Below are 27,991 nucleotides of genomic sequence, written 5' to 3'. Positions count from 1 at the left end.
AATCCTTCCATTTTTTGACAAAGTGGGTGCTTTCTCTTTTTTTTCTCTGCTCCCAATTTAAGGAAGAAAGTCTGGGTTTCTAAGAATATTTTGATGAGGAAGCAGACACATTGCCCTTTTGCATCAAGCTGGATAAATGGTTCAGTTGCCCTCCCCACCTGCTGAAATCAAGCCAAAGGGGCTTGACTCAAGATGTTTTGTCCGCCCAAAATCTCCTTCATAGACATTTATAAGATGTCTCAGCTGGGGCTATGAGCAGGGCTGGGCTCTGTGCTGTCGCTCACCAGACACTCATTGGATTTTAAGCTAGCTAAAGATTTGCAGCTAGGCAGTGAGGCCAAAGATCCACAGAGGCCCAACATTGATGGAGTTGGGTCCTTTCCTGCAAAGAGAAGAAGAGAGGGAAGGTTTTAAAATGAGTGTAGACCATCTCTGAGAACATGGCTGGCCTATACTCCATCACTCCATAACAGCTAGATTAAAAGCTAAAACTTCCCCTGTGTGTTGAATTTCTACTTTGCTTACAAAAGAAATCTATTGATAACTTTTGAAGAGTCTGAGGCTGCATATGGCGGGCACCTAGCACCACATTCATTAATTTGTTAATACATTATTAAGAACTCCTCAATAAAAGTTCATTAACTTTATTGAAAGATTAAAAATGTAGAGCTTAATCCAAAAAAACAGCAGTTGTAACTTGAAAAATTAATTACACATTTGTTTTAGAGAGAGAAAGCCAGAAGGCTGGCATTGCATAAGATGGATGTCCATGTTACTTGGAAGACTGAGAATGCAAAACAGAATTATGATCCTGCAAAGAAGCCAGTCTTCTGTATGTTATTGTTATGAATGTGCCTCTTGATTGAGAAGACAAATTTCAAGACAAAATGCAAATAATTGCAGATAATTTCATCTTGGCATCAATTTGGAACTATATATGCTATATCCAATGTTTTGTCCTGAACATCAATTTAAGATGATTCTAATGTCTTAATAATTCAAACAACAAACATAATTGTTTTAAGCATAAAATATAAAAGGCTATTGAATTCTAATATATTCAGGGAGGTGGGAGTGGGAGGCACCGTTTTACAGTGGTTCTCCTACCTCTCAGACAGGTCGCAGTCGGTGTTGGTTGGAGGACAGAGGTCAACCCCTAGGCCCCTCAAATATGGGGTGCCACAGGGCTCGGTCCTGTCCCCCCTCCTATTTAATATCTACATGAAGCCACTGGGTGAGATCATATGCCGGCACGGGATTAAATATCAATATGTGGACGATGCACAACTGTATCTGTCCGCCCCGTGCCAACTCAGCGAAGCGGTGGAAGTGATGTGCCAGTGCCTGGAGGCTGTCCAGGTCTGGATGGGAATGAACAAGCTTGCACTCAATCCAGACAAGACAGATGTTGCCTCCCAAGGATAGTCCAGACATTCCATCCCTTAGCCTGGGGGGTGAAATCTTACACCCCTCAGAGAGGGTTCGCAACTTGGGTGTCCTCCTGGATTCGCAACTGACATTAGAACATCACCTGTCGGCTGTGACCAGGGGGGCTTTTGCCCAAGTTCGCCTGGTGCACCAGTTGCGGCTCTACCTGGACCAGGAGGCACTTCGAATGGTCACTCATGCCCTCGTCACCTCTAGGCTCGATTACTGTAATGCGCTCCACATTGGGTTGCCCCTGAAAAGTGTTCAAAGACTACAGTTGGTCCAGAATGCAGCCGCGCGAGCGATATCGGGTGTACCCTAGATACACCCGTTACACCCATCCTCCGTGAGCTGCACTGGCTTCCTATTGGTTTCCGAACGCGCTTCAAGGTGCTAGTCATTACTTTTAAAGCCCTACATGGCCTAGGACCTGGCTATCTGAGAGACCGCCTCCTGCCACATACCTCCCTACGACCAATAAGATCTCACAGGTTAGGCCTCCTCCGGGTGCTGTCGGCCGGACAATGTGGGTGGCGGCCCCTCGGGGGAGGGCCTTCTCTGTAGCTACTTTGGCCCTGTGGAACGATCTACCCGTAGAGATCCGGACCCTTTCCACTCTCTCGGCATTCTGAAAAGCCACTAAAACGTGGCTGTTCCGACAGGCCTGGGGCTGTTGAACAAGGTCCAGCCCCACCTAGACGGAATGTATGGTGTGTTGTTTTTAAAATTGTATCTTTTTATTTTTAACTTTTAATTTTATCTTGTTTCTGTAAGCTGCCCAGAGTCCTACGGGATTGGGCGGCATACAAATCTATTAAATTACTAAATTACTAAATTAGGGTAGTTTGAATAGAATTACATAATATGTATTGGAAAGTCAACTGGAACAAGGGAAACCCAAAGGGAGATGGAACAACAAAGCCTATTTTTGCTTTATTTCTAGATGTGAAGTCACTGACAAATCTGTAGACAAAGCTTAATGGGAAATGGAACTTCCGGTTTGTGAGGAACCACTGTTGTTAATTATTGGAATTATTTATTTCTTGAAACTAATAACTTTTTCATACATTATGCAGAAAACAGGAAGTGTGATTTCATAGTCTCAGCTTGATTTGAGCCAAGAATCTGTTTCTTGTGTAACATACTTGCCTTGGAAAATATTAATTATGGGACTCTAAAAATTTTCAGAATTGTCTTATCAGGGAGATGGATGGCCTATAAATTTAATAAATGTCCTTTGTGAGAGCCAGCATCCACATACATAGAAAGGAAAAGAAAATGAAGGGCAAAGGGTGTGATAAGCTGTGGCATGTCTTATTTTTTTAAAAGTAAGCCCTTTGGGGGTTTAACAAATACTAAACCACAAATGGTTGAACAGGACAATATGGTTGGGTTCGGAAAACATAAAGCCAAATGAAATGACCCAAGGGCTTTGAGTGATGTACAACTCCAAACCCAGGTATTTCCCAAGACCATACATACTCTTACCCAGTGGCCCCCAAGGCTCCCCTTCATGTTTCCCTTCACCCATCCGTTGTGAATCAGAACTCAAGCTTATTTCCGTGGAGAGTTGATCTGTGCTCATGAAGCTGTGCCTGGAAAAAAAGGGGAAAAAAAAGAATTGGGAGACATCTCTGAACTAAATCCCAGAACGTGTACATATCCAGTCTGGTATTATGATGATAACTGTTGAGATCTGCTGGCTCCTCTGTCCTACCTAACTTCATTTTAATATATAAATGATAGCAATAGTGAGTGGCTACAAACCACTGCTTTGTTTGAAAGTGACCATCTATCCAGAAAAAAAAAGGAAGGTGAATGTCAGAGGGCATCCTGGAAGCATCTTCACTTTGATTATTTATTTATTTTTGCAATGGATGGTTTATAATTGACCTTGGTCATGCCCATCACATGAGCCATGTTTAAAGAGCTCATAATTTGGTTTCATAATTCCAAAGGCACCCCTGCCAAGATTTGATATAGAAAGACTTGAGCAAGCTGCCAGAAAAACATCCCATAGCTATATAATTCTGATGTGTACAGGAAGCACATCTTAAAACAAGGCAACCTAGGTAGCTACTGAAGTCAGATAGCTAGACAGTTTTTCAGGCAGACTTTCAGTGACTTTTTAGCAACAATGCAACTATGGTTTGTAATTGCCCACCTCTGGCATGTTTTATTTCTTCACCAGTTTTTTAACCTTAAAAAAAAATCTAAAATGCCTGCATATGTAGGCTTTGAGTTCCTCATGTCACAGTGGAGTGTGTATGGGCTATACTGATTGCACCAGTGAGGCTAAAACCAATTTCATTTTATAGATGTACAATGACAATAAAGGCTATACTATACACTATGGATAATCCTTGAATATTATTGTTCTCCATTGATTCCCTTCTTTTTATTCTTGAACTCTTCTTTTGCTCAGCCAATTCTAATATTAAGTGGTTACAAAATTTTCTCAATGGGGAATAATTCATACTAATTTGCCAAATATAAAGTCAAGACAGCAAACAAATATCTTTTTCATCATTGGTCAGAATCAAACAGTGTAGGTCAGTGTTGTGCCTATTTCTTCATGTGGCAGGATTGCCAAAAGAAACCTGTTTCCATGAATAAAATGTTTCCTAGATAATGAAGTTCCACTCTAAATTAGGCAGTGACCTTAATCCTTTTCCAAGAACATCAAAGTTTGATGCTTTCATTCTGAAAAAGAATAATTTTTCTGCTTCTCTTTAAAAACAGATTGGCTATTTTAGTAAGGCAAAGTGAAACCAGAGTAAAGCTAGAAGGGATTTATTATGGTTCAATTATTTGCTTAAGTTGACCTAGACCAAGCAAATAGAGAATAGATGTGGAACAAAGATAGGCAATTCTTTAGTGGAAAGATACTACACAAGTTCTGGGGCTTGTGAAGAGTTGTGATAAACAAGTTAGTGATGAAAACGGAAACGGGGGGAAAGATTAAGTTATTTTTCATAAATGTTAAACTTATTGAAAAGTGTAAAACTTATTCCTTGTCTTGAAATGGAAGAAACCCACAACACAGATTTTCAGCAATTGTGCTAAGAATGCAAGAGATCTTAGAGAAAAGGTTACATCTTTTAGACACACACTGACCTCCTGAATATCTTAGCTTCTGCGTGGCTTTCATTACCGTTCAGAGTACCCAAAGAGGGCCACTGGTTCACCAAGGGTGCGGACATCTCCTTGGAGAGTTGGGCAAACTGGCTGTTGTCTGAAGGAATGAGGCCTGTCCTGAGGGCAGAGCAGGAGGAGGGAAATCTGATTGAGGAGGAGGGAATGCAACCTGTCAGCTCAAGGCAAGGAACCAGGGAAAAGCACTGTGTACACCACCCTCAGAATCCAGTTTTAACAAACCTTAGAACCCCCACCCCCCCGGCCTCACAGGACAAGGGGAAATGGATTCCATTTGGGCCTATTTATTACTGGCAAGGAGAGTATATGGCGTTGGGTCTTACTTACAGCTGCTCTTGCAGTTCCAGGATGATGCCTTCCAATTCCCGTTTCTCTAACTGATTCTGCACTTTCACCTCTTCCAGCCGTAACTTCAGGCGTTTGTTCTCTGCCTCCAGATCCTTGAGTTGTGACTCTCTCAACCGAACTAGCTCTTCTAGGTAGCCCTGAGACACAGCAAATGAGGGGGAAAGGGAGAAAAGTTAATTCCTATGCAGTAAAACAATTGAATTGCCACAAAATTAATGGATTATTGGAATAAACTGCAAAAACAGCCAATAAGCAAGAATTTTTTTAAAAAATGACTCTTGTCCATGAATTGCTAACCCCTTTTTTAGACTACAGATGTAGTAACCTTCAAAAGTTGTATTATGCTGGATCATGGGGAAAGCTAGGGAGTTCCAGAAAAATATCCACTGCTTCATTGACTATGCTAAAGCCTTTATTTGTGTGGATCACAACAAATTGTGGCAAGTTCTTAAAGAGAGGGGAGTACCCCACCATCTTATTTGTCTCTTGAGAAATCTATTTGCGGGTCAAGAAGAAACAGTAATAACTGGACGCAGAACCATTAATTGGTTCAAATTTGGGAAAGGAGTCTGGCAAGGCTGTATACTCACTATTTAACTTATATGCAGAGCACTCATGAGAAAGGCGGGGCTAGATGAATCAAAAATTGGAATTAGGATTGCTGGGAGAAATATCAACAATCTCTGATATGCAAATACCACCACTCTAATGGCAGAAAGTGAAGAGAAACTAAAGAGCTATGGCAAATCTAGACAGCATACTAAAAAGAAGAGACATCACCCTGCCAACAAAAGTGCATATATTCAAGGCTATGGTTTTCCCAGTTGCAATGTATGGCTGTGAATGTTGGACCATAAGAAAGGCTGCGCGCCAAAGACTTGAGGCCTTTGAACTATGGTGCTGGAGAAGACTCCTGCGAGTCCCTTGTCTGCAAGTGATCAAACCGATCAGTCCCAGAGGACATCAACCCTGTCTGCTCTTGAGAAGGCCAGATCCTGAAGATGTAACTCAAATACTTTGTCCACCTAATGAGAAGGAAGGACTCACTGGAGAAGAGCCTAATTGTGGGAAAGATTGAATGCAAAAGAAGAATGGGCTGACAGAGAATGAGGTGTCTGGATGGAGTCGCTTAAGCAGTCAAGGTGAGCTTAAATGGACTCCAGAGGATGGTAAGGACAAGAAGACCTAGAGGAACATCGTCCATGGGGTCGCGATGGGTCAGACATGACTTCGCAGCTAACAACAATAAAAGTTGTTTTAGGACTGAACTCTCTAGCATATCAAAACTAGTAGTAATAAATCAATGAACCAACAGGTAGCTAAAAATCTTAGCAAGTATAAGCCTTTCGAAAGCAAATTAAAAGTATTGCACCAAAATATATGTTTTCTATACCAGGTAATCTTTAAAAAGGACATTTCAAAGTTCTGCATTTCAAATGCAGAAGATTGTTCCCCCTTGTGTTTTTTACAAAGGGAAGCATAAAGAAGAATTTCTGAGGGAAGTGTGTGTCTTTAGGGCATAGCAATAGGAGATATGAAATGATTTAAAGCCTGGCAAAAAGTATTTTGTGGAGTTAGTTATAATCAAAGTTTTTTAGAACAGCCTTTCCCAACCTGTTGTTCCTTGGGTGCATTCCTTGAGAAAGAGGGGGAGGGGGATAGGAAACTAAACATATATTAAGAATTGTCTGTCTGGTAAGGTAATCAATATACTTTAATTAACCCCTGGTAATATATTCTGAACAGATAACTATCTTAGCCTATTGCAAAATTTCCTGTAATCTAGTGACTTCCAATTATATTGGACTACAATTTTTATGTCACCAAACACTGCCCATAATCCAATACATTTAAAGTCACCAATTTAGAGGAACCCCACCATCTGATTTTTCTGAATGGGAAGTTCCTTCCTCAATACAAATACCACCTTGAGAGCAAAAATTTTCCATATGGTACAGTCATGTAGAAATCCCTCTCCATGTCTACTCTGCTTCCATTAGCTCTTTCCCAAGGAAGTTTTATTTATATCTATTAAATTCTCATCCCTGTCTGCAAAATCTTCCCTTGATTCTTTTTTACTTCAGAAAGCTGATTTTAGAAGTCCTGTGGAGCACAGGAGGGACTCCTTTGTCAGTTGACTCCCTCTAAGGCTAGAGCACTATTTCTAAATCTCGCTCCAATCTCAGCTGTACAACCGTGAACATTTCCTTTGCCCTTTGAGATATCTTGCTTTTATGTCAGGTGTAGATTTGACCCTCAGAGCCTTATGCTCATGCTTGAACTCCAGGTACCTTTTGTGCATAGACGATGCGAAACTTCTGCTCTATCTTGCGCCATTTAATATACCAGCTGTCTTCTGCAGTCACTAATGGTAAGTAAGGGTGGTCAGGAGAGCTCTCTTCACTGGTGCTGCTCTCCAGGCTGTGCCGGTCCTCTTCATCACTTAGGTAATCATAACTAGAAAGATTGAAGTTTACTGCAAAAAAGCGACTGAAATGGGATGCACAACTGCCTGCTAGAGTCTTCCATGTCCATCTCAGGTTTACAGACAGCAGCACTATATTTTAGTGATCCTAATAAGAATGGATTGAGGAGTTTCTACAGGTTTTTTCACAGAATATCTTGTTTACCTGTCCGACATAGATATATCTAATCATTTCAAGTCCCAAGAATTCTGAAAACTTCAATTAAAAAAAATAACCTACAAAAAGAATGTTAATGCATTCTGTTCTACCTGTTCTCCTATTTATTTATCTTCAGGGGAACAGTTATTTTTGTTAATATGCAGGGATAATTTGTTCCCTGTCATCCTATGCAAATTTATGATCAGAAGGGATATAGTTAATTTTGCCACCTCAGTGGCACCTTCTCCAATTATGATGATGATAATGATAATGATGACGATCCAATCTGTCTTACATGTGGAGCCAGTTTAGAAGGTGTTCTTTTTTAAATGGGAGGTTCCTCTTTAAATTAAACATGCATCTCTTCAACTCTGAACAATCAAGTTTACATTTCTAGCCTTGGAGAACCTTCTGCCATCCTGCTCTGTAGCCTAATCCTAATGACACACAAGGCAACATTAGGAAATCACATTACCTCTGTGTAAACTTCAGATAGGGAGTATAGTCGATAACCACTGGTGTCTTACCATCCATAATTTCTCCTTTGAGGCAGAAACTGAAAAACAAACCAAGATTGGATTTAGTTATTTAAAGATCCCTCTCTCTCTCGAGTACCTACCACAGATAGTTTAGGGCAGTATCACAGTTCTAATATCAGTTGGGCACACATATCGCCACAATATTGTTTATTTGATTTTATGTTGCAAAGACAATCAAATGTAGTTCATTCAATAAGTATGTCATGGAAAATACAATGCTTACCCAAAGTAATAGTGCTCATCCAGACAAAAATGTTTATTTTTGAGGGCATCAATGTACCTGAAGTCTATAGCACTGAGACCAATCAGCATTCCTGTAAGGACAGTCGATTCTTCTCGTAACATTATTGCTCCATCATCATAAAATCTCCTACAGAGGAAGGGGTGAGGAAAGAGAGATGTTCTTGATTAAATAAATGAGGGTAAATGTGGTAAAAGATATGGGAGTTGTTATCCCATATCTCCCACCATGCTATTACAGGTAGTCTTCAACTTACAACCACAACAACCCAAAATTTCTGCTGCTAAGTGTGGCAGATGTTAAGTGAATTTTGGCCCATTTTGGTTAGGTGAGTCACTGCCGTTGTTAAATTAGCAACATGGTTGTCAAGTGAATATGGCTTCCCCATTGACTTTGCTTGTCGGAAGTTTGCAAAAGGGATTGATACAATCCCAGGACACTGCAACCATCATAAAGTTGAGTCAGTTGCCAAGCATCTGAATTTTGATCATGTTAGTATGTGGATGGTTATAAGTGTGAAAAATGGGCATAAGTCGCTTTTTTCAATACCTTTGTAATTTTGAGAGGCCATTAAATGAACTGTTGTAAGTCGAAAACCATTTGTATTACAAATATGGAACATATAGCTAGATTTACATATTTCTCCTTTAGAATGGAAAGGAATACACACAATGCATATAGACATATAGAATAAGGTCATCCAATGACAAAACTATTTATAAAAGATTACTTTATTGAAATAAGGCCTGCCATTGCCTCTACCATTCTTTTCACAGGAAACAACTCTTATTTACGTTTGTTCTTTTCTGGACAGTTGGGCACTTCTTAAATAAGTCCCCTAGCCACAGCAGTCCACTACTTTATATTTCAAGAAAAACATATGGGGACAATATATGTTCCCAGGCACATTCTTAAAGATTAAGCCAAAAGCAGATGCTTTCTGTTGTGGCCTGCCAGCAGAGCTGGCAGCTGATTCAGACAGTGAGGAGTTTGGGGAGGAACATAGGCCAGTCCTTGAGTCTGGGAAAGGCTCTGATGAAGGCTCTGTGACAGAGGCAGACAGGGGGCCAGAGCCATATGCCAGTAATCACTGTCTTCAGAGTCAGACATTAGTGAGGCAGACGATCAGCTGGAGCCTGTCCCCAGTGTGTACATGCATAGAGTTGCCAGACGAAGGGAACAGCTAAAGAACAGGGATCAACTTGGGAGCAAGGCCACAGGTGGAAGATGAGTGGCCCTTCCCAGAGGAAATAAAAGAGGAGCAAAAGGGGAGTGGAGTTTGCAGAATACAATTAGTTGGCTTAATTGGCTCGTGACTTTCTGAGACTCCTTGCCAAGTTTTGCAGATATCAGCCTGGCAGCTCTCTATGCCAAATAAAGTCTCTTGACTGTAAATCCTCCCTTGAAAGACTTTGCTGTATTTGAATCAGCAGAATTTACAGTAAATTAATAAAAGGGTTTTTTGTCGGGACCAGGAGTTTGCTTTATGCTCTCGGGAAACCTCGGTCAGTTCGCTTTCCTGGGCAGCCTGCCATCTGCAATCAAAAAACTAAAAACATCAAAGTCATCCAAAAATTCTGTATATACACTGTATATAAATCTGTATAACACATTTAGGTCCAAACAAACCCACTTAGTCAACAGTTTGAACATAAGACATTTTTGCATCATAGAGGCAAAGCATTAGGCATCGCTTTCTCTGTATATGATGTTAGCATCAAGCAATTCAAAAACTAGGCTAATGCCAAATATTGCACTATAAGAGCCTCTTGCCCTTTTAAAGGTAAAGGTCAAGGTTCTCCCACACATCCATGCTGGTTGTTTCCGGCTCCAGGGATGGTGCTCATCTCTATTTCTAAGCCAAAGAGCCAGCGCTGTCTGAAAATGTCTCTGTGGTCATGTGGCCAGCATGACTAAATGCCGAGGGCGCGTGGAGCACTGTTACCTTCCCACCAAAGGAAGAAGCTCTGTTACCTTCCCACTATTTTTCTACTTGCATTTTTACGTTTTTTTGAACTGCTAGGTTGGCAGAAGCTGGGACAAGTAACGAGACCTCATCCGTTATGCAGCACTAGGGATTTGAACCACTGAACTGCCAACCTTTCTGATCGACAAGCTCAGAGTCTTAGCCACTGAGCTACTGCGTCCTTTTTAGGCTTAGAATTTAAGATGCACAGATTTCCAGAAAAGTTGAGAGTAATTGTCTTGCACTTGCAGAATAGAAGTTCATTTATGACTACTATATATTGCAGAAGAAAAATAACAGCGGAATTGTTTTATACCGAGTACAAGATTTCCAAACTGGGGTCCACTTTTTGAGATTTTGAAATGTTTAATTACATGCATCTAAGTTTACACTGTATTTATATTTATGAGCTTGGGACGGTTTTTTCCTTCCTATTTAATAGAATGTGTAGGCCTATATGAGCTCCTTTGTATAGTTGCAATTTTGGTTGGGAAAGTAACTAGAGACTTGGGATACAGACCTACCTGATCAGATGAAAATGGAGCAAAGGAAAGGGGGGTGACTATTTGGTGGAATAGGGACACGGTGGCTCAGTGGCTAAGACGCTGAGCTTGTCGATCAGAAAGTTGGCAATTCGGTGGTTTGAATCCCTAGCACCGTAAACAGAGTGAGCTCCCATTGCTTGTCCCAGCTTCTGCCAACCTAACAGTTCAAAAGCATGTAAAAATACAAGTAGAAAAATAGGAAGCACCTTTGGTGGGAAGGGAACAGCATTCCATGCGCCTTCAGCGTTTAGTCATGCCAGCCACATGACCACAGCGCTGGCTCTTTGGCTTTGAAACAGAGATGAGCACTGCCCCCTAGAGTCAGGAACAACTAGCACATATGTGTAAGGGGAACCTTTACCTTATTTGGTAGCAGCACAGATGTTCTTACCTGGTTGTTCTAGTATCCCGAAGTGCTGTTGCAATATACTCAGACATGCGCTTCTCCATCAGGGCCACACGAATCCATGCCCGGCCCTAAAACAAAAAGTTTGCTAGAACAGGCAGCACTACAAAAATTGTTCATTGTATATGAACATGGACTAACTCAACACAAGATTCTGACCAATGCTGAAAAAGATTTATATCTATTTCAAACCGAACCTGTACACGAAGTAAAGATAGCTCGGAAAAATCTAAGGAAAGCGGGATAACAGCCAAATAAAGGTTCCTATTGTGACATTAAGTAACTTAATCCGCTGCTGTTTCCAAATACATACCTTTTTTAAAGTCAGTATGTCTCACTCCTCAACTTATGACCATTTGTTTAATGGCTATTGAAAGTTACGACGGTGCTGAAAGATGTGAGTTACAACCAATTCTCATGCATCCTCACAGTCTGCATCTTCAGTCACAAAATCAAAATTTGAACACTTGGCAACTTGTACACACATTACATACCCACACACAGACCCCCACACTCACACGTATCAGTGTCCTGAAGTCATGTGATTCCATTTATAACATTCCCAAGGGTGTGTGTGTTTCTGACAAACAAAGTCAATGGCGGAAGCCAGATTCCCTTAATAACCACAGCAAAAGCGGTCATAAAATTGAGCACAACTCATTTAATGACTATATTGCTTAGCAACTATAGGAAATTTTGTTCTCAGTTGTAACTTTCCTGTTTTTATAGAACTGATTTTCTGACAAGTTATATTTAAGGTAATAGGTTCTCCTCTTCTCTCTCTTCTTCTTCTACTCAGCTTTTTCTCAAATGGACCAGTAGCCACAGAAAGAAATTTCAGAAAGCCATGGCGCCTCTCCATCATTTCCCCAGAATGCTGGTATGCAGGATGATTGCACAATGAAGCCAGCTGAATTCTCTCCCTCTGGAATTTGGTTTCACAGAATTGACTCCCTTTGAGCTAAAAGTTTTGGAAAGCTGAAGAAGAAGGAAATCCAGCCCTTGATCTCATTACATGCCCACACAGAAATGAGACTGAGAACAAATAGGATTGAGGGGGGAAAAAGAAACAAGATCTCTCCATTCTCAGCCACCTACTGTTTTACCACGGAATGTAGGAAAAGAGAACAAATGGGTTCCTCTTTCTTGATCTGGTGATTTAAAAAAGTTTTTGGTTGGCCTTTTGTTCTCTTCCCACATGCTATGCCTGATGTATGGGGCCAGGAGACTCTGCAACATACAAATAGGTCCTTTTATCTTTCTTTTCTTGAGTTGCAGTAGAGCCAATATGTTTACTTCTCACACCTCAGCGTTGGCTAAGGAAGGGAACAAAGAAACTCAATTTATCCTATTTTTAAAAATTCCCGAAGGCTATAGTGAGGGTGGGGATGGGAGTGGTATTTATGTATATATCAACAACAGTAAAAATACCCACAAGGTGTATGCTGCACAATTAAGGCTCTACCACTGTGGTGTTTTGATCATGGTATGGGATGACAATCATCATGTTGACTTTTCCTACCTCCCAGCATATGTTTATGAGTGTCAGTGTGCTATCCTGGAGGATGCCTAGGCAGAAATCTCAATTATGACAGAACATTTAGGCCTTAACCTTTTATGCCCATTTTCTTACAACAGTATATTGTAGCTCTGCCATAAATAAATATAAATGACAAAGAACCCATACAAGGTATTAATGTTTGCCTTATTATTTTTGCCTTGGTTGGAAGCAGATTCATCATCAGTTCTCCATAGCAAAACAACTAGTTAATCCCACAGTATAGACGTCATTCTCAGAAAAGATGCTGCTCACTGCATCTGTTTCCAGATGCAATGTGTGTTCAAATCAATGACTTGTGGGAATCTGAAGCCATGATTTTCAACAAGAGGAGATAATTCACACAGTGGTGTTTCTGTTGGCCACAAGTAGACAACAGAAACATATATAAATTCAGGAAACTTACCTGAATAAACTCAAAGGTAGTTGATAAGTCACTGTAGACATAACAGACATATTCAAATAAAACAATGAGTTACTAAAATTAATAAAAAATAAAGTTTTATCTCTCTGATTTGAAAAGTGAGTTCCTTAACTCTCAATCTTAAACTCCATTGGTAATAAAGAGTGAGCAATTCAATCATTGAAGTTTGCATTTAGTAATAATAGTGAGCATCAAATAAATGTGGTGGGAAATTAAATAAGAGATGAAAAGCTTCCATGTCATGTGTTGGAAAGCAGTACAGTACAGCAATACAAATTAATTAAAGACGAAAGCCCATTGACCTGATTTTTACCTGTTTTTAAAAGATTCTTCCCAGCTATCTTTATCCTATAATGCAGATTCACATCAAATGCAAGTATATCAAATACTGTGGACAACAGAATTCCTTTCTAAATGTTTGATTTATAGCTATGTTTCAGACAGAAAACTAACACAAACTGAACATTGTCAAATGATTTAGAAAGGTAGGACTAATATCAAACATAACACAAGAGAAGGTAATGTGTCCAACTTTAAAAAGAAATTAGATACTTTTTCTTTTCGAGTACTTCCATTAACCATGTGGTTCTTTCAATTTTGTGAAATGTATACCAAAAATATTGACTACCAAATTTTGCTACATCCTGGACCAATGTAGCACAGATAAATGCTTGCGTTTTTAAAAACCATTATTAAAACTCTTATTACTTTTCTTCCTATATTGCTATCTGCATATATAGTCAGATGCACAGCTGCAGGGAAGGTAAGCTGGGTTAAGGGCAGGCCCAAAGAATTTTGTCAAGTGAGGTAAAAGTCAAGATTCTTTCCAACACCATCCCACATATAGAAATAAACTGGCAATTGACTAGCAACCTCCATAGTATCAAAAGGCAATGTGTTAGGAGGTAGGGCAGGCTGTATAGCATCAACAGCTTCACACACCTGGCTGTCATTCACAGCCCCCAGCATCTATTGCCTGAAGTGGCCACTTAGCTATATGTAATGGCAGTGTCGGCCCAACAGGGCTTCCCTCAGTCCCTGAGATCTTCTGACCTTAGCCCTGGAGGAGCTTATGTTTTCCATGTTTTCAATACTACTGACGCAGTTATTTGGGACTTTGTTGCATGCCAGGCGGATGTAATCCCAGAAGCCACGTTGTCCATCAGAGCTAAACCAACTGGCAGGACCTAGGAGGAAGCAGGGAGGGAAGGAGGGGAAAGACTTGTAGTGTACTGAAGACAATACCGATCAATAATGAATGGCTGTCTATTAGCTGCTACTTGCTAAGGAGTCTAATCATAAATCTATAATAGATGCATATTAACATTTTTATGTATACACATTGCTTCTTCATCCCTAGTGTATTAAAACTTTTTAAATTTCTAGTCTAGTCAATGACCAATATAAAGTATTTTGACCAAATTCCTTTATCAAAGTTCACCAGAAAACAGGTCTCTCACTAATGGTAGATCTCAGGGTGTATAGATTACATCACAGAAGTGAGTACATCCCTCACATTTTGTAAATATTTAAGTATATCTTTTAATGTGACAACACTGAAGAAATGACACCTGGCTACAATGTAAAGTAGTGAGTATACAGCTTGTATAACAGTCTAAATGTGCTGTCCCCTCAAAATAATGCAACACACAGCCATTAATGTCTAAATTGCTGGCAACAAAAGCGAGTACACTCCTAAGTGGTAATGTCCAAATAAGGCCCAAGTAGCCATTTTCTCTCCATGGTGTCATGTGACTCGTTAGTGTTACAAGGTCTCAGGTGTGAAGGGGGAGAAGGCGTGCTAAATTTGGTGTCATTGCTCTCACTCTCTCATACTCGTCACTGGAAGTTCAACATGCACCTCATGGCAATGAACTCTCTGAGGATCTGAAAAAAATGAATTGTTGCTCTACATAAAGATGGCCTAGGACTAGGCTAAAAGAAGATTGCCAGGACCCTGAAACTGAGCTGCAGCACTGTGGCCAAGACTATACAGCGGTTTAATAGGACAGGCTCCACTCAGAACAGGCCTTGTCATGGTCGACCAAAGAAGTTGAGTACCTGTGCTCAGAGTCATATCCAGAGGTTGGCTTTGGAAAATAGATTTAAAAGTGCTTCCAGCATTGCTGCAGAGGTTGGAGGGGGGGTCAGCCTGTCATTGCTCAGGCCATATGCCAAACACTGCATCACATTGGTTTGCAGGGCTGTCATCCCAGAAGGAAAGTTCTTCTAAAGACGATGCACAAGAAAGCTCACAAACGGTTTGCTGCAGACAAGCAGACTAAGGACATGGATTTATGGAACTATGTCCTGTGGTCCGATGAGACCAAGATAAACTTATTTGGTTCAGATGTTGTCAAGCGTGTGTGGCAGCAACCAGGTGAGGAGTACAAAGACAAGAGTGCCTATAGTCAAGCATGGTGGTGCGAATGTCATGGTCTGGAGCTGCATGAGTGCTGCCGGCTCTGGGAAGCTACAGTTCATTGAGGGAACCATGAATGACAACATGTACTGTGACATACTGAAGCAGAGCATGATCCCCTCCCTTCGGAGACTGGGCCACAGGGCAGTATTCCAACATGACAACAATCCCAAATACACCTCCAAAACAACCACTGCCTTGTTAAAGAAGCTGAGGGTAAAGGTGATGAACTGCCCAAGCATGTTTCCAAACCTAAACTCTATTAAACATCTGTGGGGCATCCTGAAATGGAGGTGAAGGTCTCTAATATCCACCAGTTCCTTGACGTTGTCATGGAGGAGTGGAAGAGGTCCAGTGGCGAAGTTCTGGTGAACTCTATGCCCAAGAGGGTTAAGGCAATTCTGAAAAATAATGGTGGCCACATAAAATATTGACACTTTGGTCCCCATTTGGACATTATCACTTAGGAGTGTACTCACTTTTGTTGCCAGCAGTTTAGACATTAATGTCTCTGTGTTGCATTATTTTGAGTGGACAGCACATTTACACTGTTATACAAGCTGTATACTTACTACTTTACATTGTAGCCAAGTGTCATTTCTTCCATTTTGTCACATTAAAAGATATACTTAAATATTTACAAAATGTGGGTGAGTGAACTCACTTCTGTGATATATACAACAGGAATCACAGAACAATTCCATTGCTGGCTAAAAAAAATACAGCACATATATAGCATCATAACAATTTGGGATGGATGGGAGTGGAAATGTTTATCAATGTCAAAATCACTACTTAATCCTTAATTCTACTTAATGTACTTAATTCTAATTATATATCAGATATTATTTAGAAGGTAGATTTTGAAATTGCATCAGAAAACACGATCAGTCCCACATCCATTATTATACATGATACTGCCTGTCATACCTTGGGGAGACCCAGGGAAGAGAAAGAGAACAAGGCAGGTGACAATTTTCATAAGGTGCCTATTCAGACATATCCTTTTCTCACTTTTTACAGGGCTCCCACCACCAACTGCCTTTGCAGAAAGAAGTGTACAGAACAGTTTTAGTTCTTAAAAAATAAAATAAAACTATTTTTTTATTTACATGTAAGTATTTATATCTTGCCTTTATTTTGTACAATTCAGGATAGAGTATATAAAGTTACCCAACCAGCTTTCATGCCTGCAGAGGACAAGATTTTAGCCTTTTAGTTTCTAGTTCAGCATCTTATTCAAATAATTGTGTTTTGGGAAGACACAAATAATAGAAACAGCCTGTTTGCTTAGGCTCTAAAATACTTGTTGAAGCCCTAAGACAACAACATTTCCTGGTTGCTCTTAATGGTGATCAGTATAAGATCAATAAATCAATATATGGCAGAGAGCTATGAATGGATACAACCTTTGGCTTGATTCAGAAGAGTTTTATTTATATTTTTAGACCCTTCCATCCATCCATCCTATTCAATGTTTATTTCTTGACAATCACCATCTCTTAACATAATTTCTTTAGTCTTTCAGAAAGCAATAATTTGATCTATATATTACAGATTGGATTGATAAGAGTGACCCTGAAGCAAACAGAGTTATCTGCTTACCAATCAGAAGGATAAAATACTATATTGCACTGAAACATAATCCAAGTTTATGAAAGGCTCGAAAGACTGGAGAAGCATATACCAAGTGTATGCTGAGTTATAATGAGGGATATGGAGATCAATCACTGTTTTATCAAACCATTGTTTTTAAAAGATATTTAAGCTCAGTCTTGGACATTTCTATTTCAATATATTGACATCAGTGGGACTTATATTAAAAATTCCATTTTATGATTCTATTCTATGTAGGGTTTTTTAAAAATCCAATCTTATGTTGGATACGTAAGGAATCTAAAAGGGGATTCCTCTATTTTTAGCTCAAAAATTTGCAGGCATCAGTCATGCATAGGCTAAGCAGCAATGTATGAGCTCAGCAGTTTTTGCTTAGCTCCACATATAAAATTTGCAGTGATGCAGATTAGCACCACCACCACCACCACCACCATCATCATCCTTTTCTTCCACAAGATACGTTTATTTGACCTACCATGTTCCCCTTTGAAACGATGGCTGAGTATATGCTCTAAAATCGCAGCAAAGTTGACAAACTCTTCGGATGAGTCATCAATGGGTTCTATCGTATATTTTTCCAATAAAGTCTTCACAGAGAATCTACAATTGAATGTAAAAAGGAAACAGAATAGAATTTAAACAGAAATGCTGTTTAAACAGAATTAAAAGGAAAAAGAAGCCAAACCACCAGATATACGGTAGCTTTTTTAATTCTTTGTAAAATAAGAGCATAAGACAAAGTTCTTCCTTTTCCAACAATGGACTGAGCCTTTGCTCATAAAGTAGCAGCAAAAGCTTGGGCACAGCCTCAGCGAGGTAGCTTCTGACACTCATTATATAGCCTGTTGTTCCCATGCTTCTTGCTCAGCAAATAAAAGCTTTTAGAAACATTTTTGCCTTCCCTGCCAAACCTGGTACTGTCAATGAACATCAGTCGTGTCTTCCACCATCAGAATTCTGTGATGAAATGTAGGTTTTGCATTTTAAAAATATCTGCCTTAATCACTGGTCATTAAAAAATACTGCTATTTAGGAAATGGAGAGCTTGAGACTTCTATTGAGAATCCTGGTAGTAGAAGTGTTCAAATTAGTGAAAAATAACTTGGTCTACATAAGCACATGGGGTGGGGGGAAGAGAGATCAATGGGTCAGGCTTCAGGTACCGGAAGCTCATCCCTTCCCAAACTGGAATAATATCCTTTCAGGGAGAAATATCAACAACCTCAGATATGCAGATGATACCACCCTAATGGCAGAAAGTGAAGAGGAACTAAAGAGCCACTTGATGCGGGTGAAGAAGGAGAGTGCAAAAGTTGGCTTGAAACTCAACATTAGAAAAACTAAGATCATGGCATCTGGCTCTCTCAATTCCTGGCAAATAGTTGGGGAAGAAATGGAGGTAGTAACAGATTTTATTTTCCTGGGTTCCAAGATCACCGCAGATGGGGACTGCAGCCAAGAAATTAAAAGACACTTGCTCCTGGGGAGGAAAGCTATGGCAAATCTAGACAGCATACTAAAAAGCAGAGACATCACCCTGCCAACAAAAGTGTGTATAGTCAAGGCTGTGGTTTTCCCAGTTGCAATATATGGCTGTGAAAGTTGGACCATAAGAAAGGATAAGTGCCAAAGAATTGAGGCCTTTGAACTATGGTGCTGGAGAAGACTCCTCTGAGTCCCTTGGACTGCAAGACAATCAAACCAGTCAGTCCTAGAGGAGATCACCCTTAGCTGCTCTTTAGGAGGCAAGATGCTGAAGATGAAACTCATATACTTTGTCCCCCTAATGAGAAGGAAGGACTCACTGGAGAAGAGCCCAATGCTGGGAAAGATTGAGGGCAAAAGAAGACGAAGACGACAGAGAATGAGGTGGCTGGATGGAGTCACAGAAGCAGTAAGTATGAGCTTAAATGGACTCCAGAGGAGGGTAAAGGACAGGAAGGCCTGGAGAAACATTGTCCATGGGGTCACGATAGGTCGGACATGACTTCACAACTAACAACAACAACAATTGTAAGCTTTCTTATATTTATCTGCTTCTTTGTTTCTCCTCCTGTAAAATGAGGGCAATTTGGATTAACCCAACTTTTACCTGTCCTTATTTGGAACAAACATAACGATGATCATTTAAACATGTTCTGGTACACTAATATATTATTACATTATTGCAAATGTATTATGTTTCAATAGTGTGGCTATTAAGCAAGCAACGAACAAAAACGTGGCAGATTTTTATTCTAAGCAACTTTGGGGAAATTATTGAACAGATTGTTATACCCAGTAATGACTTTAAGCAGCAGTGCATTAAGGAATACTTAAAACTTTCTGGCATAATTCTGATGAGACTTATAGCAATATCTCTAACCAGATTTACACAAAATAAGTATATCAATACTCCTTAAGCACTCCATTGCAAACTAATATTGGGTGATTGATATCATATATAAATTAAATTGTAAATAGCTCCTGAGAGTAACTGGTGCATTTCTGTGTGATCCATTTCTCTGGCCATAATTTCTTCTGAGTTTTACTGGATGCTGAGTAAGAGTGTAGCATCTGTGATTGAATTGGTCCCTCTTAAAAAATCACTCATCCTCAGAAGAGGGTGCCATTGGCATTTCTGCATGAATCACCTCTCCAGGCTGGCTTTCCACTAATTAGAAAACCTTTCCATATCATTGAATGGTAGTAATTAGGATTCTGTTAGGGCAGATCATTTCTATTTCTCCATATGTTAAAAGTAAACTCTTTTAAATTCAAATTGAAGTATGTGTACAAAAAAATAGAGAATTCCTTAGCTTTCAGGAGTCTGAGAAATATACTTTTACTCAGTGTTTCACTGTTCAACATTTTACAACTTATGTAAGTTGTAATTAAAGTATATTGTATGTTGATGTATTTTGCTTCTGTTTGCATCTCAAACTGCATATGCTTATAGTAGCAATAGCAGTAGACTTATATACCGCTTCATAGGCCTTTCAGGCCTCTCTAAGCGGTTTACAGAGAGTCAGCATATTGCCCCCAACAATCTGGGTCCTCATTTTACCCACCTCGGAAGGATGGAAGGCTGAGTCAACCCTGAGCCGGTGAGATTTGAACCGCTGACCTGCTGATCTAGCAGTAGCCTGCAGTGCTGCATTTAACCACTGCGCCACCTTGGCTCTTATACAACACTAAATGCATTATGTAATTCATTAAACATTATAGTCTGTAAACAAATTTTGCAGCTACCTAGCCAGGTATTCAAGTATGAATTGGAAAATCAAACTTAGGTTGTAGACTGTTCATCAAAAGTTCACACAAAATAATGTGAACATCAGAAAAAAAAATCAGATCTCTGTAAAGCAAAGATGAACTTACAAGGCTATAATGTATTTTGCCATTAAATATGCACCTGAAATTTGCCAGTTCTATCTAATAAAGGCTAATAGCAATTGATATCCCAAAATTTTTGGAAAGCTGAACATTCTTCTTGATTTTCATACGTTTAATTATTCCTTGGATTCAATTTGGCTGCTAACTTGATCTCCTATTTGGCTAAAAATCTAATATAAGCATTTTAGTTCAGGACAGCTTGAAAGAAGCAAGTGTGTATAATAGTATGCCTGAAAAATCCATTGAAGTTGGCAGTTAATAAGACTCAATCAATCAATCAATCAATCAATCAAGACTCCTGATTCAATCTTTATTTTTTAAAAAAATTAAAAGCAATATAAACAATTACTTGATCTACTGACAGTTAACTTCCTGCGATGCATTTGGCATTTAACCCATTCAGAATGTCCCTTGCTATTTGCTTTTTGGGCTGTTTTGCATAGCCTTTGCAATTTAATCTTTTTTTTTGTTTTTGTATTGGTTTTTCATGATCTCCTACCCATGCTGTGGCTGCAGTCCCTGAAAAAATATTCCTCAAAGTTCCATAAAAACATGAAATTGAAGCTAATTGAAAATATGATTTAAGTGATTCGAAAAAAGCATCAGATCCATTTAAATATTTAAATGAGCTGCTTTGCATTATATAGAAGCACGTGTGAAGCATCTATTTTCTTATTAAAGAAGCTGTATCTTTTCCCAGGTTGTCATGAAATTATTTGTACAGCCAGACAGAAATGAGTGTTTTTATCTATCTCTAAACTTCTACATTCTGTGAACTACTTGAAGATTGAAAATAATAACCCCAGAATTATCTGACCAAATTCTCTTTAAAAGTCAATGTTGTCATTCTTCAGATAGCAGTTAATTAGATGCTCTTAGAGAAATTGTGATAGTAATAGCTATCTACCCCTAGGCACCCAGAATATATACTATTACCATATCCAAGTAGGTAATACTGCATAATATCTTCATTAATACTGTATTTTATCTTCAATGATTAGGCTGAATTTGCTCAGAAAGTACCATTCAGAATGTTGCTGAATGTTATCAATCGAGTATTTATCAAGTTTCTTAACATATACACCTATTTTTAAAAGTAAAATGAAGAGAAGGATGAATAGTGTTAATGAGTATCACAATTTCTCATTCCTGAATGCAGCATTCAAAATGTAGCCCAGTGAAAAATGAAGCAATTGCCTTTTCACAGAATTGTCTCCCAAAGGTCAAGAAAAAATAATTAGCACATGTTCAAGATTCTCCACAAAGCCTGCCCCCCCCCCACCAAAGTACACTTTGTATATCAATATTCTTTCTGTGGTATTTTTGTTATGAAGTATGTCTGTCATATGCACATATATAGAGAGAGTTAGACATAAGACTAGCCTTATGTGTAACTAGCTAGAAGATGGCCTTGTTTGAGTTCAATGGGATTACGGCTAATTTAAATATTTGCTGATAATGTTTGGATCTTATCAGTCAAAATTACTTACCCTTTACTCTTTCTTCTAATTTATGTAAGCACTATATAAATTAAGAAAAAGAAAATGGGCAGAAAAAGCTTGTCTACATAAATGTTTGCAGTAGATTTTTTTTTTCTTCCGTGGAAACCATGAATACTTGTATTTAAAAACAGTGTGAATAATATTCAGTTTCAGTTTCAGTTTCAGTTTATTGGGATTTATATGCCGCCCTTTTCCCTGAGGGGACTCAGGGCGGCTTACAACCACAGGGGGGGGGGAGGGGGGGTGCAAGGTCAAAAACAAAACAATATGTGAACAAAGAAAGATAGTAAAACACAACTTTCATTCAACAATCAAACACTCGGGCGGGTGAATTGGAAGCCTATCCCCAGGCCTGCTGGGAGAGCCAGATCTTGAGGGCTGCGCGGAAGGTCTGGATAGTGGTGAGGGTACGGATCTCCATGGGGAGCTCGTTCCACAGGGTCGGAGCAGCAACAGAAAAGGCTCTCCTCCGTGTGGTCGCCAGTCGGCATTGACTGGCAGATGGGATTCGGAGGAGGCCCAGTCTGTGCGATCTAATTGGTCGATTTAGGGAAGTAATCGGCAGCAGGCGGTCTCTCAAGTACTCAGATCCACTACCATGGAGTGCTTTAAAGGTGGTCATCAGTACCCTGAAGCGCACCCGGAGACCAACAGGTAGCCAGTGCAGCTCGCGGAGGACAGGTGTAACGTGGGCGAACCGCGGTGCGCCCACTATCACTCGCGCGGCTGCATTCTGGACTAGCTGCAGTCGCCGGATGCACTTCAAGGGCAACCCCATGTAGAGCCCATTGCAGTATTCCAGTCTAGAGATCACAAGGGCTCGAGTGACTGTTGTGAGAGCCCCCCGGTCTAGGTAGGGCCGCAACTGGCGGACCAGGCGAACCTGGGCAAATGCCCCCCTGGTCACAGCTGACAGCTGGTGATCAAAAGTCAGCTGTGGGTCCAGGAGGACTCCTAAGTTGCGGACCCTATCTGAGGGGTATAAAATTTGACCCCCCAGCCTAAGCGTTGGTATATTAGCCAAATTATTGGGGGGGAAGCACAACAGCCACTCGGTCTTGTCCGGGTTGAGTACCAGTTTGTTAGCACTCATCCAGTTCTTAACGGCCTCCAGACCCCGGTTCATCACGTCCACCGCTTCATTGAGTTGGCACGGGGCGGACAGATACAATTGCGTATCGTCCGCATATTGGTGGTATTTTATCCCGTGCCTCCGAATGATCTCGCCCAGCGGTTTCATGTATATGTTAAATAGTAGGGGGGATAAGACCGAACCCTGCGGCACCCCATATTTTAAGGGCCTCAGGGACGATCTCTGCCCCCCGACCAACACCGACTGCGACCTGTCCGAGAGGTAGGAGGAGAACCACCGCAAAACAGTGCCTCCCACTCCCACCTCCCGCAGTCGTCGCAGAAGGATACCATGGTCGATGGTATCGAAAGCCGCTGAGAGGTCAAGGAGAACCAGGATGGACGCATAGCCTCCATCTCTGGCCCTCCAGAGATCATCGGTCAATGCGACCAAAGCGGTTTCTGTGCTGTAACCAGGTCTGAAGCCGGACTGGAAGGGGTCAAGATAGCTAGCTTCCTCCAAGGCCCGTTGGAGCTGAAAGGCCACCACCTTCTCAACAACCTTCCCGATAAAGGGAAGGTTGGAGACAGGACGAAAGTTGTTTAAAATGGCTGGATCTAACGATGGTTTCTTCAGGAGGGGTCTCACCACCGCCGTTTTAAGTACGGTGGGGAAGTGCCCCTCCCGAAGGGAGGCGGTGACAACCGCCTGGATCCAGCCATGTGTCACCTCCCTGCTGTTGGCAACCAGCCAGGAGGGACACGGGTCCAGAATACAAGTGGAGGCACTTACAGCTTGAATGGCCCTGTCCACATCCCCAGAGGCAACGTCCTGGAACTCAACCCAGAACTGGTGTGGCAAGTGATCCTCCTGTGTCTCAGCTGGATCTACTGCGGTGGAGTCCAAGTCCGATCGAAACCGAGCTACTTTGTCCGCCAAGAATTGAGCATAATCCTCAGCCCTACCCTGCAAGGGGTCTCCCGCATCCCTCCTATTGAGGAGGGAGCGGGTTATCCTAAACAGGGCGGCTGGGCGTGACTCGGCGGACGCAACCAAGGCTGAAATATATGATCTTTTTGCAGTTCTTAGTGCTCGGACATAGTCCTTGGTGCAGGTAGTTAAGAGTGCTCGGTTCGCCTCGGACCTATCGGACCTCCACTGGTGCTCTAGGCACCTCCTCCGGCGTTTCTTCTCCCGGAGCTCCTCGGTAAACCAGGGAGGTCTCCGGGATCCACTGACCCGGAGGGGCCGTAGTGGCGCAATCCGGTCGAGAGACTCCGACGCCGCCGAGTACCAGGCGGCAGCCAGAGTCTCCGCCGAACTGTGGGCGAGAGTATCAGGAATAACCCCAAGCTCCGTCTGGAACCTCAACGGGTCCATGAGTCGCCTGGGGCGGAACCATCTGGTCGGTTCCTCCTCCCTACGGTGGGGGTTTGGCCTCCGGAAGTCAAGCCTCAGTAGGCAGTGGTCTGACCACGACAGGGGTAGGATCTCATTACCCCTCAGACCAAGATCACACATCCACTGCTCCGAGAGGAATACGAGGTCGAGCATGTGACCCGCTGCGTGGGTTGGGCCCCGAATTACTTGGGTCAAGCCCATGGCTGTCATGGAAGCCATGAACTCCTGCGCCCCATCAGAGCGTTCACCGAGCGATGGCAGATTGAAATCCCCCAGAACTATAAGCCTGGGGAACTCAACTGCCAGCTCGGCTACTGACTCGAGGAGCGAGGGGAGGGATGCTGCAACGCAGTTGGGAGGCAGGTACGTTAGCAGCAAACCCACTTGACCCTTGAGGTCCAACTTTATCAGCAGAGACTCACACCCGACAAGCTCCGGAGCAGGGACCCTACGAGGTAACAGAGACTCCCGGATTACAATAGCCACACCGCCACCCCTTCCCTGGGCTCTCGGCTGATGAAGCACCTGAAATCCCTCTGGGCACATCTCTACAAGGGGGACTCCTCCTTCTGTGCCCAGCCAGGTTTCAGTAATACATGCCAGGTCTGCCCTCTCGTCAACAATTAAGTCCCGGACGAGGGGAGCTTTGTGAACAACAGACCTGGCATTTAGCGACAACAGCCTGAGACCAGGGTCCTGACTACTCGCGCCATCTGGTCTTGGAGTGGGACTCCTAGGGCCGGAAGGAGGGATCTCTGTGATGTAGCGAACCCTCCTTCCCCGGTAATGGCCAGCCCTAAGGTCCCCGCCATATCTGCCTCTCCCTATCACGACCGCTATGCTCCGACCCACTCCCATGTCCATGGTCCCCCCAACCACCCCGGTACCCCCCGCCTTCCCCAGCAGGTCCTCCGAGTCACACATTCTCAGTTATCCACACTAACAGTTCCCACGTAAAATATTAAAACATATAAAATACAAAGGTGACAATTACTAAAAGTGGGCCATTCATTCAATTCCAGCCAACTCCCATACACTCAACATACTATTTAAAATTGCGCAGTTATAATATATAGTAATATGGAAACTGTGGAGGAAGCGGTGGCCTGCTCCTCTCCCTTCTTATGTCCTGGGGAAATGTCGTTAGCCACCAAGTCAAAAGTACGTAATATATAAGGTGGCTGTGTACAAGCAAGATTAAATACAAAGCTCCAAAGTTCATGAACGGCAACCATGTAGTCTTACCCCACTGGTGGAGGTTAGTGGGCTGTATATTCAAAGGTCTCTTTTCCAAAGATAGATAAGAGCCACAATGTAGGAGACCAGAGTTCAAGGCTGACTTGTGCCGCTCTTGCAGATTTACATCCATCACCCAGAGTTTATTTCCTCCTCCTAAGCTTAAAAGCCATGATTATTGATATTTGCTTGTCTAAGAAAGATAGGTTATGATTTATATTTTAGTCAACAATTGTGCTGGCTGGAAATATTGGAAAGACAGTAGACTGGAAAAAGCTGTTCTTATCATTTTAGCTCCCCATTCTCTATCTTCTCCACCTCAACTCCTTTCGGAAAGTTAGAATGATCAACACTGCACCCAACTTTCAAAAAACAAAAGAATAATTGTAATTTTTTTTAAAAAAACATTCAATCCTAAAAATAAGTCTGTTAAGGCGAAGAGTACATCTTCCTTCACTTCATTGTGAAAAACAAAAAGTACAGAATATCATGGTCATCTTGTTGAATAAAAGATACAGGTTGCTTGGAGGCAGGCCATCCAATTCTGGCCAGTCCCAGGAAAGAAGAGACACGAAGCTTTGGTTCGCTCCAAGCTAGAATTGTCTACATTTATTTGTCATTCTGAGCAGTTGACTTTGTCAGACAAGCAGAGGTCACCCACTCTCTACTGTCAGATATATGAGTTCATCCTAATAGAAGAGGCCCTTTGTCTCTTCTATTTCCCAAACTGTTTTTTCTATTGTTATTATTTTAAGCAAGTCCACCTGAATAAAAACATTAACCTTCCAAGAAAAGCTGCACCATCTTCTCTGTGCTTTAACAATGCTATTTTGATATAGGTTGAGGAAACTAGAAACTAAATGTAGTCCTACTTTTTGCTCAATGCCTTTGTTGGAAAATGGAGATTGTTGCCATAGCAGCTGCCCGCTAGTCCTCCTTTTCTCCCGCTGTCCCTTCTACTGCTCTACAGTGATGTCACTTCCCAGATCTCATATCTCCCTAAATGGATGCCTATAGCATCCTTCTGTCAATATTGTTTCCAAGAGAGAGCATTCCTTTCCTTGAGAAAAAGAATGGGAAGCAATGAAAAGGATTCTAATATTGAAAGGGCCCCCTGTGACTTTCTGTTTCCTATTTCTTGCTTCTTCATGGGATTCAATTCCAAAGGGCAACAACTCACTATAACAGCTAAGAATTACAGATAGCCTTTCTCTTGCTTCCCATAATTTTCCACCTTGCACTGGAAGCTGCAATTCCAGCTGCCAATCTGTAACTGTCTCAGCTAACTGATCAGTTTGTGAATGAAAATAAGGTTTCAAGACTGAAAATAGCTAGCTTTAGGGTAAGGTCAATATTAGTTTAAGGTATATTCCTTAAGTCTACTAGCCATGTGAGAAAACCTATTAGTTTGTTAGAGTCTACTGATTTAATAATGGATACATTTATGGAAATCACAATTACTTTGAGCTTCAGATCCATAAATTGCTGAAAACTTGATTCTGCAAACATAATGGAGGGTGTGCTGGATGGAACCTCACATCATTCCCAATTAGCATGTCCATTGATTATGCTGAGTGGAGTGATGTATAGTGTGGCCCATCTTCTGCCTTGGAACTCTACACCACCATTGTTATTCCCCTGTCTTTTTTTTTTACTTTCAATGTGCTTTTCTGCCCAACTTAGTCTATCCTCTTAGATCTCTTGAATTCCAATCTACCTGATTGTTTTTTTCATCACTCAATATAGTATTTTCACCTTTTAACTTTTTTACCTCTATCCCCATAGAACTGAATATTCATACTACCTGTGTGAAATGTATGTGAAACATTGTGTAAGCTTAGCCATTTCCAGACTTTTTCTTTTTTTAAAAAAATGTTTAAACATAAAATTAAAATATTGAGAAATGGCACCTTTCATTTCTACCTTGCCCACTAACCTGGCCTTCCTCCCACCTTTATCTTAGGGAACATGCCTAAGAATGAATACTCTTTTATTCATTCTGCTTACATCCCCCTCCTCTACCCCCACAATGAAAGAGCCTCTTACCTGCAGACTGTAATCAGATTTTTCCTTTCTACTGAGATGTTCCGGGAAGAGGTTTTCTTGGAGGACAACCCCAGCGCCATAGTGG

At 41.2% G+C, this 27,991-nt stretch overlaps 1 protein-coding gene across 1 annotated transcript; it reads right to left on the bottom strand.

Moving 5' to 3' along the window:
* Positions 1-27,986, bottom strand: RUNDC3A (RUN domain containing 3A). The gene is made up of 11 exons (XM_032235920.1): positions 27,907-27,986; positions 17,750-17,874; positions 14,289-14,422; positions 11,239-11,324; positions 8,376-8,465; positions 8,032-8,112; positions 7,224-7,389; positions 4,912-5,069; positions 4,546-4,683; positions 2,917-3,023; positions 1-382 (listed from the first exon to the last, which is right to left on the bottom strand). The coding sequence occupies exons 1-11, from the start codon at positions 27,984-27,986 to the stop codon at positions 240-242; spliced, it is 1,308 nt and encodes a 435-aa protein (XP_032091811.1). The 3' UTR covers positions 1-239.
* Positions 27,987-27,991: the final 5 nt, after the last annotated feature.

Source organism: Thamnophis elegans, chromosome Z (genome assembly GCF_009769535.1).
Source record: "Thamnophis elegans isolate rThaEle1 chromosome Z, rThaEle1.pri, whole genome shotgun sequence".
NCBI lineage: Eukaryota > Metazoa > Chordata > Lepidosauria > Squamata > Colubridae > Thamnophis > Thamnophis elegans.
The sequence above is the reverse complement of the archived record's forward strand: the minus strand, read 5'-3'. Positions and strand labels throughout refer to the sequence as shown.